Here is a 10,116-nt window from a genome sequence, read left to right as displayed (position 1 = left end):
GAGTAGCAGTCGGTCCACAGTTGACTGTATTGGTTCTATACCAAGTAGACAATAGTTGGCAGCACTAGCAACTCTTTTTGGCCTTGTATCTGTCTGCATATTTGTAGTTGCAGTCTCTCCAATTTTGTGATGTCAGACTTTGTATAATTTAAGACCTCAATACCATACAGGCTCCTTGGCAAGGCGTAAGTTTGCCAGAGTCTTGCCGAGACAATTGGTGACATTCCTTTTCTGGCACTCTCATGTATATGTTCTTTTTCTGTAAATTTTCTGTTAGTAAAATATTGATTTTTCGAAACACTTACAAAAGGTACCGGCTATTCTCACACGTATAGTTTGCGTTAAGCGTATTTTGCACAACTTGTGAGACATTTTATATTTGAATGTTTGGTAACAATGTATTTGTTTGCCAATCGACTGTTGTTGATTCCAGTTTGACTTATGAGTTCAAATTATATAAACAAAGTGCATGTTTGGTGTTCAAAAAAACTATGCCTGGTATTTTTAATGAAATTTAACTATTACATACATGGTATAAGAATGCTTTTATAGTTGCATAATAGCCATCCGACAAAAGTATGTTAAAACCATTTTCTACAAAAATAAATGCCTGTACAAAGTCAGGAGTATGACAGTTGTTATTCATTCGCTTGATGTGTTTGAGATTTTGATTTTGCCATTTGATTAGTACTTTTCTTTTGGGGTTTTCCTCGGAGTACTTTTTAATATTTAATTTCTGGTTACCTTATTTCATGATTCATCGCCATACATCTACATACGTTGTACCTTCGTATTTGATTCTTAAAAGTATCAAATGACATACACTCAAATAGAAAACTTGGTATAGATTTGATTTTTTTTGGGGAAAAAAATAAAATCCACCAAAATAAAGTCACACGATATCAATGTCATGCTTTACTGACTTCTCTTAAATTTAAGATCCGAACTGTATAGTGTTTAGCCTGCTAGTCAGGAATAAAGAGTTGTATTAAAAATGCCATTAAGGAAAAAAAAAATTTTCTTTTAATTCTCTTGATTCATTTCGTTCAATGTTTTAATGGTTTTTTTATACGTGATTTGAGGTTTTAACTTAATTCTTGAAACGTCCATTCTGTAATTTGAGCGATTTAAGTTTGCATAAATATAAACCTTGAATCGTGGATGGGTTTGTTTAAATCCACAGGGCTGGTGCCACTGCTGATAGATGTTTACACTCGCGGGTTTTGCAAGCTCAGTTGTCTCCACTTATGTGTTGACATGCATTGCTACTTAATATTGTCGTATATATAAATTAAATATTTTAAAACTTTGATTGCCCAAAATACTCAAGATTTTCTACCATAGATCAGTTTTGCAATTTGACAAAACTATTCTGAATTTGGGGTTAGTGTTGTTCTTTATGTGTCCATTTTTTTTCTACTCAAGCGTTACTGATGAGTCTTTCATAGATGGAACTCGCGTCTTCTGTACCAAACTATAAGACTGGTATCCTTAAAGAGTTTTGATCCTACTTTTAAGAGACTGAACTATGTGTCTACACAAAACAAAAGTCCATTACATCATTACTCAAACAAGGCAGAATGAATGAAAACGACTTCAAAATGAATTGTCCAAATATGCCCTTGAATTTCGCAGGTGTAAATTCGTTTCGGCCTGGCCTTATTTTACCCATTTGGAAGGAATATAAACTGTATGATATGTTGTCCACAGCACTGGGCACTATTCCTGGTTATGAATAAAAATCTCAGTAATACTTAAAATATTTTAATGAAAAATTGTTTTTAATGTAAAAACTATGAATCATAATGAAGATGATTGTCTTTGATATGATTGCATGTATTTATATTCCAGCCGTCTCATTTAAATTTATACAAACATACATATATACAATGTGTGCAGTTTTCTCATGACACTTGCATTACATACAATTATCCTTTTGTAAAGTAATTCATACATAGTACACTAATATGAATTTACATAATTAATATTACTTGTAAAGTATTTCATACAAAGTACACTAATATGAATTTACATAATTAATATTACTTGTAAAGCAATTCATACATAGTTTAGTAATATGGATTTACACTATTTCTAAGTTTATAGATCAGCTGTTCTTCTATCCACTGTGAGCCACAACCCATTTTCTGGTCTCAAATAAAACGTCTTTGCTAAAGTGGGAGGATCCTAGAAAGGAGAGAAAAATCAATAGTTCTACATTCTATGTTTCAATCGGTTCACATTGTCCTCTGTATATGAATAGTTTGACCTATAGTTGTTAATTTCTGTGTCATTTTGGTCTCTTGTGGAGAGTTGCCTCATTGGCAATCATACCGCATCTTCTTTTTTATAAGTTTATATATAAAAAGGATAGGTTTTTAAAACATCACTCAAATTGTTTTCTGAGCAATTCCAGTTCAAATTTTTATTCTCTTTTTGTCAGGAACTATTTTAAAAACATATATTTCGCTTAAATTGTAGGGATATGATCATGAACAATACTGAGACAGTGTTGTATTTAGGTTGTATATGCCGGTGTCAAATGCCACGTTAAATCATAGACAATGTTTACTACATTTTATGTGCATGCTTGTTTATGACATCCACGGCATTTAAACAGTTAATTTTCAACTTTAACAAATACCCATGGATTTGCTTTTTTTTCAAATGTATTGGTGAAAGGGAATGTATAACTGTATGACAAATGTAGCCCATTAAATAACATGAACTTGCAATATATTGTTACTCACATTCTGTTTTGAGCTAAGTGAAAACTTATATTTCTGGATCAAAGACACAACAGCGAATTTAACTGCAAGTTTAGCATACGATTGTCCAAAACAATCTCTCGGGCCAGCACCAAAAGGTATGAAAGACATTGGATGACGTTTAGAGACGTTTTCTTTGCTAAATCTAAAAATATAAGAGAAAATATGCATATAAAAAAGAAAGATGTGGTATCGTTTCAAAATGATAATTTTCACCATTCCATGCCTTCATTTTGATTGAAACCAAACAACCCTGCCATACTATATATTTCAGTGTCAGGTTATATATATTTTCAGTGTCAACTTCTATATATTTTAGTGTCGGGTGATGTATATTTTTAGTGTCAACTTCTATATATTTCAGTATCGGGTTATATTATATTATTTCATTGTTAACTTCTATATATTTCAATGTAAGGTCACATATATTATCAGTGTCACCTTCTATATATTTTTGTTTCGAGCTATTTATATTTCAATATTCTGTTGTTTATATATTTCAGTGTCAGTTGGTTATATATATTTCAGTTTAAAGTTATGCATATGTCAGTTTCACATATTTCAGTGTCAGCTGGTTATATATATTTCAGTTTCACGCTAAACATATGTATGACATACCTGTTAGGATCAAACTTTTCAGGATTAGGAAAGATATCTTTATTTCTGTGTATAGCATATATTGGGAACTGAATTTCAGTTCCCTTAGGAAATTTGATTCCTTTAATGACTGTATCCTCTCCTACTGCTCTACCATACCTACGATTAATTATGATCTGCTAATTAATAAATCATTGAATACTTCGCGAAGTATACTCTAAAATGTTGCCTGTTTGAAAAGCGCTAATATATAGTTAAATCATTGAAATATGCAGTTTGTATATGAAGTAACAACACAGCGTACCAAACCTTATAAGACATAATTTACCAGTTAGTAAACTTTATGTGGAGTGGATTGTGTGCGTTACAGTTAAAAGTATTTTCCAGTATTTCCCCACGCAAAATGTTTTTTACATCCGGATTTATAGTTTAATATTTAACAATTTTTGTCATAAATGTATTTAAAGTCTTCCACTCGGATTAATTTAATTTCAATTTTAAATAGGCATTAAATTCATATTGCTTATTCACCTTTAATGAAACGAAAAAAGTAGAAAATGTAAATTTATATGAATGAACTTTCCAGTCCAGTGAAAAGTAAAATCACAAAAATACTGAACTCCAAGGAAAATTCAAAACGGAAAGTCCCTAATCAAAACAAAATTAGGTATATATTTTCCAGAAGAATATTGTGAAAAGCACCTAAACTTAAGACATTGCAATATTCTTCATAGAATTGAGTTCAAATTTAAATTTAAATGAGTAACATTCCACTAACATCACCACTCCTCTCATGCCATTCCCATCCTGTTCAGTAAACGTTCGACTTACCTTAGATAAGTAGGAAATATACGCAATGTTTCATTCAGAATCATGTCTAAGTATTGTAGATTTTCTATATCATAATATGACAAATTTTCCTGTAAAAAATAATGAAATCTTATACCTAATGTAAACATCTATCAAATGATTTATTGGTCTTTCTCTAATTTTGGTCATATAAAACTAAGACTACTATAACACTATGTTCTTGGTATTAAATGAACAGGGACAAGCTTACAAGGAGAAGCTGATTCTTCAATTTCTTTATGTTAACTGGTTGTTTAAATGTAGATGTTGTTTCCAGTTATTTTGTTGTCTCCATTGAGTTCATTGTTCTTGTCTGTGTAGTCTCGGTTGTTAAAGCATTCCAAAGGCTGTATTGTTACCCGATTTTATACTGCAATCAGCTATTTTACTATACAGATAAAGCTATACGTATAAACGTTAGCTTTATACGTCAATGACCTAAACTAACCTATAAGCCCCGCCTACTTACCAGAACTGTTTTTTTTTTTATCAACAAAGTCATGTCACAACCACGATAACGTGTAGTAACAATGGTCAAACTTTTATGAATTTAAACTTGTTATGTCTTCAAATTGGTAATTTATATACCATGTTTTTTAAATGTTATTAATTAAGTTCATTTTCCGTTTCTAATTCCTTAAAAGGTCAATGTCTTACCGCCGGGACTACGCTCATAGGGAAATACCCCAAAATGGTACCCCATTAGGGAAATTCCGAACACTTTTTTTTAACAACAATTTGTTACATATTTTTTTTTTTTTTATCGATTTCAGTATAAAGACAATATACGTATAGTGTCTTGAAATATGAAATTTATTTGTATTCAGCACGAAACGGGAAAATGCTCGGTACAACCTCGCATTTTCCCAGTTTCTAAGCCTCATACAAATAAATTTCATATTTCAAGACACTATACGTATATTGTCTAAATATATGTGCTGTTCGCGTAAAGGTTTGAAGATTCAAGATCTTTGTTTTTCCTTCATGAATTCAATAAGCGGCAACAATAACTAGTTGATGCGTTAGTATTGTATATGAAAAAAAACTCAGGGCTGGTTTATTCGTGCATTCATAAGAAAAATGTAAATGAACCAAAAGATACACCACATCCCGAAACTAAACCGTGGGATATTCAATTTTAGAACCACATTTTAGACTCTCATATTTTAGTGTCAAATTATGTATTAGAAAAGAACAATTGAAGTAATGACCGGTATTCAATGAATTATACACACTTCCAAAAAAAGTCTTTCTATCTTAGAAAGATTGTAGTCAAAGTTTTTATGTCATTTGTAATAAGGTATTTCCAAAACATTTAAGGGGACTCGTGGGTCTAAATCATTTTTTTAAATTTTATATAGGAGGATTTCGCTATATTTTTCTATAGATGAACTTTATCTTATACTTAATAGAAAAATAAAATAAAAAAATGGGGTCACCGTTCATTTACGCTCACAATCTGCCTTCGTAAGAAGAAGCATACATTTTTGTTAATGTCCTTTTTTTCTGTTGAACTCATAGGAGAAAAAGTGGTAGATAATTTGGAGCTCTTTCAATGATATCTACATTTTAAAAGTCACCTTGGGCACACGGATTGATTTTTCGGAATGATTTTTTTGCACCATATGATGAAGTAACAACTACTAAAGGTAATTAATAAAATTTGTAAAGAAAAATAAATGTTTTTTTTTCTTTTCTGAAAATCTTATACCCGCGAGCCTCCTTAAACATAGATTAAGTTCTTTTAAATCCAAAACGTCACAATTATTATAGACACAGTGTATGGGTTTGCGAAAATATACAACCCTCATGACTGGAGAAAAAAGACACCACTGACCACCGTCTTATTAAAAAATAAAAAATGATGAATCGTCGCTAATGTCTTTATACTTACAGACGATAGATTATTTGATATTTCTGATAATACTTTATCTTGACACTCCGGATGTTTGGCCAGACAATATAGCGTAAACACTATGGTACTAGCAGTTGTATCATAGCCGGCCAGGAAAAAGAATAAACAATTAGCAACTATCTCTGTTTCTGAAAGTCTGTAATCTGCAAAATAAATGGTGAAATTATAAATAACAAATTTCAAAAATATTTATGTTAGTGCATGATGAACACATGACTGTTCCATAATATTATTAAACATTTCTCGAAATTACAGTTGTTCACATTATAAACCAATAATTAATAAAATATGTAATGTAAATCGATTAAACCCGCACGCAGTACTTGAAATATTATTTAAAATTACCATGTTTTGAATTTCATTGACTGAACGCATCAATGACTATTATCCAATTTAAAAATATGTGTTTTTCCCAACTTTATTATATTCCCCACATAAATTATCAAAATTTTTAAGCATTTGTGAGTGTATGTCATTCCACGATGATAAACAATTTTCTTGTGTTATGTAATACGTATTTTATGGAATACCAAGGAAGGTCAATTTTCAACTCATCTCAATGCCAAATTTGTTTAGTGTCAATTGCAATGCATGATATGATAAACATTTAATTCAAAATTAAATTGAAAAGAGTAGTAATTTTAGTATGTTTACATTGACTGTTTAGTATAATTTGTTATTTTCACATGAAAGCAGAGTTATGAATCGCCTTGACATATTACATGTTCACGCAAATCAGTAAGAAATAGAATTAGAAATCAACAAATTAATGTTTAATAAATAATATAATTGATACATAACAACTGAATATTATCTTTTGGAATGTATTTCATCAATCAGAAATATTCCCACTTCTAACATTGTCAAGTACGATGCAGAGATGCAGCAAACGATATTTTCTGTGACGTGATATGTGCATAAACCATGTACAACAAACTGGTCAGTATGGAACTTTTTTACCAGCATCAACTGATCTAACTAAAACATCTAACTAAAAACACTGGACACTTTTAATTTGCAAAACACTCATTCGCAAATCTGCCGCCGCATCTTCTGATAAATTCGTGGCATATATATTACCAAAATGTGAAAAATTACGAGGGATTCAATAAATTCATTGTTTTTTTTCCCTGTTATTGTTAAATATAACTGACAATTTGATTTTGAAAAAAATGGGTCTTACACTAGTAACCATGTTTTCTGCTATTTTTTGTTTCATTTAGTAACCTTCTTTGATGTTGTATAAAACTAAGGAGACGTGGTATGATTTCCAAGGAGACAAATCTGCACCTGAGACAAAATGACTTAGTTCAACTATAGCCCACCGTACGGCCGTCACAAATGATGAGAAAAGGCCATACCATATGCTACAAATAAATCAAAAGAGACAACTAACAGCCTGATTCATGTAAAAAACAATAAACGAAGAACAAATATGATATACCACAACAAAAGAAACCCAATGAATAACAGACTCCAAACCTGTGACAGGCACATACAGGATGTGGCGGGGTTAAACATGTTTCATATTCCCCTGGCTCAAATTTCAGGATCACTGAAACGAATATATATTTACATGGCTGTCAAGTTTTGTATACTACAATAAGAAGATTGGTACGAATGCCAATGAGACAGAGTTCAAATGACAGTTTTTAAGCAACTATAAATGACTGTACAGATTTCAGTTATGAGCAAAATCTATACAGTATTAAAATACTTGGAAGTTATTAAAAACTAATCAATTTAAAAAACGGCCTCATTTATGAAAAACAAATACTTTACCTGAAGCCATATTTTCGGCTGATTTTGTCGTATTGTTTTGACTATCTACTATGATAGAACGTCTTCTACTGCTAGTCATTATAAACGACAGTAAATCGGTTCGTCCCTGTAATACAAAACATTCAAATGTAATGAACACAATTACTATGTAATACAAACAATTACTGTGTAAGACAGACAGTTACCATGTAATACACACAACTACTGTGTAATACAAATAATAACTTTGTAATACAAACAATTACTATGTAAATAAACTCATCATATATACCAGGATTGAAATAATATATTTACGCCAGGCGCGCGTTTCGTCTACAAAAGTCTCATCAGTGAAGCTCGAATCAAAAACTGTTAAATGGCCAAATAAAGTATGAAGTTGAAGAGCATTGAGGACCAACAATTTATACAAACAATATAATTCAACAGTAAGTTACTATGTAATACTGACAATTATCATGTTATACAAAAAATTACAAATGCCTGTACCAAGACAGTTATTATCCATTCGTTTTATGTGTTTGAGCTTTTGAGTCTGCCATTTGATTACGACGTTTAGTTTCGAATGTTTATGTAACTACTTCTCCACATTCGTCCTTATCAACAATTACTATAACTACTTCTCTTACATTTCTAATGTTAAAAGTCCTGAAAGATACAATAATGACGCAACATTTTTTCGTTCTTTCTTTCTTTTTCTATGAAGTAATATTGTCTACTTGGACGTTACTACGTGTTGGATTTTTTTTATTATCCTCCCTCACTGATTTTAATACAGTGCAAGGGCCTTTTTAGCTTGTAATAAACAATGCTTTAACAGATCAAGAACCAATCTATCCCTACAGCAAATCTCACCCCTTCCGTATGCCTCTTTTTCATCTTCTTTGTAACAAGGTTTGTCAGATACTTTCTGACATCGGTTGGGATTGCGTTGTAACTAAAGGCAGAAAATATCTTTGTCATCGCTGGACAAACAGCTGAAATGATATAACTACAGATTAAGCAATAATTCGAAGAAGAAGAAACACTTCAAGGTAACAACCAAAAACTAACAACAAGGTATGGAATAAAATCGGTAAAATTTCATTTCAGACGACTCTTCTGGAAATCTATAGATATATAACATATCACTAGTGAGTTGAGAGACTATGCATCAATCAACCAATTCATGATATCAATATAAGTCGTTCCTTCTCTTAGATAAGTTTTTGTTTGGGGATCACACTCATGTTAAAGAAGTATGTATATTCCGAACATGCACGAGCAGGTTATATTTTCAATATGTTTCTTAAATTTAAAAAAAAACATTAAAGTGAACTTTGTATGATTAATTTCTAAGTACTTCCTGAGTCAATTTGTTCTGATAATCGGGAGAATTGACTACTATCGTCGTCGTCGGCGGCGTCGTCGTCATCAACATTATTAAATTAAATATGTTTAACAATATAATGTAGATAAGTGTACTAAAATATTAACTAAAGCGGCCTAGATCAACCCGCGTCATGACATCCAAAGATTTCCGATGAGCATGTGACCCATTCTCAGAAAAAAATCGGTGTTGCCAACTCTTTGCTTACAATGTAAACCAGACTATAGATAGTATTAGGATCGGTTTGTGAATCTCATTTTTTAAACAAAATTATCAGTTTATATTATAAATAAAAATTACTTCAACGACAATGTATATATATATAAGCAATGAATAATATATTTTAAATAGATGTAAAAATGTAAAAATAATATTAATGAGACTTTTTTTAATTCAAATAATACTTTTTTTAGGTCCGCAAGATTTGCGTGATGTTTGCGATACATTTAGGTTTCACATAAATTACTGTCCTTACCACAAGCCACTGCAGGTCTGGCTATTCCTGCTGTTCCAGCCATCCACCCTTTCTTTATCATGTTGACAGTCTTGTCTTCTTTATCTTTATAGGAATTCACATTGTATCCAAATAAACTATTGCATAGCGAGTCAACGGAAAAGGCCAAACATAACCTACAATCACGTTAATATAACTTTCATAACAAATCCTGGTACATTGAACTTACATTAAATACACGATTACCCCATATATTTCACATAAACAAGTGTGCAATTCATCATTCGCTCTTTTAATTGTTGCTTTTTTTTTAAATATTAAAATTTTTACACACAATTAGGTATATTATTTTTTTTATTTTATTTAATGTTGTTGCATTTGCTTT

At 31.1% G+C, this 10,116-nt stretch overlaps 1 protein-coding gene across 4 annotated transcripts in view; it reads right to left on the bottom strand.

Annotated features, from left to right (window-relative positions):
* Positions 1–1,748: 1,748 nt before the first annotated feature.
* LOC139529943 (cytochrome P450 3A13-like) overlaps positions 1,749–10,116 on the bottom strand; it is a 32,597-nt gene continuing 24,229 nt past the window's right edge. For all 4 annotated transcript variants that reach the window (XM_071325933.1, XM_071325934.1, XM_071325932.1 and 1 more), the window contains exons 7-14: positions 9,753–9,907; positions 8,764–8,885; positions 7,912–8,017; positions 6,109–6,272; positions 4,197–4,285; positions 3,387–3,524; positions 2,751–2,913; positions 1,749–2,187 (exon numbers count right to left, since the gene is read on the bottom strand). In XM_071325933.1, the coding sequence (XP_071182034.1) occupies positions 2,101–2,187; positions 2,751–2,913; positions 3,387–3,524; positions 4,197–4,285; positions 6,109–6,272; positions 7,912–8,017; positions 8,764–8,885; positions 9,753–9,907 (1,024 nt within the window). In that variant the 3' untranslated portion in view covers positions 1,749–2,100. The remainder of the gene's footprint in view (positions 2,188–2,750; positions 2,914–3,386; positions 3,525–4,196; positions 4,286–6,108; positions 6,273–7,911; positions 8,018–8,763; positions 8,886–9,752; positions 9,908–10,116) is intronic.

This window comes from Mytilus edulis, chromosome 7 (genome assembly GCF_963676685.1).
Source record: "Mytilus edulis chromosome 7, xbMytEdul2.2, whole genome shotgun sequence".
NCBI classification, from domain to species: Eukaryota; Metazoa; Mollusca; class Bivalvia; order Mytilida; family Mytilidae; genus Mytilus; species Mytilus edulis.
Note: the sequence above shows the minus strand (reverse complement) of the source record. Positions and strands in the feature narration are given on the sequence as shown.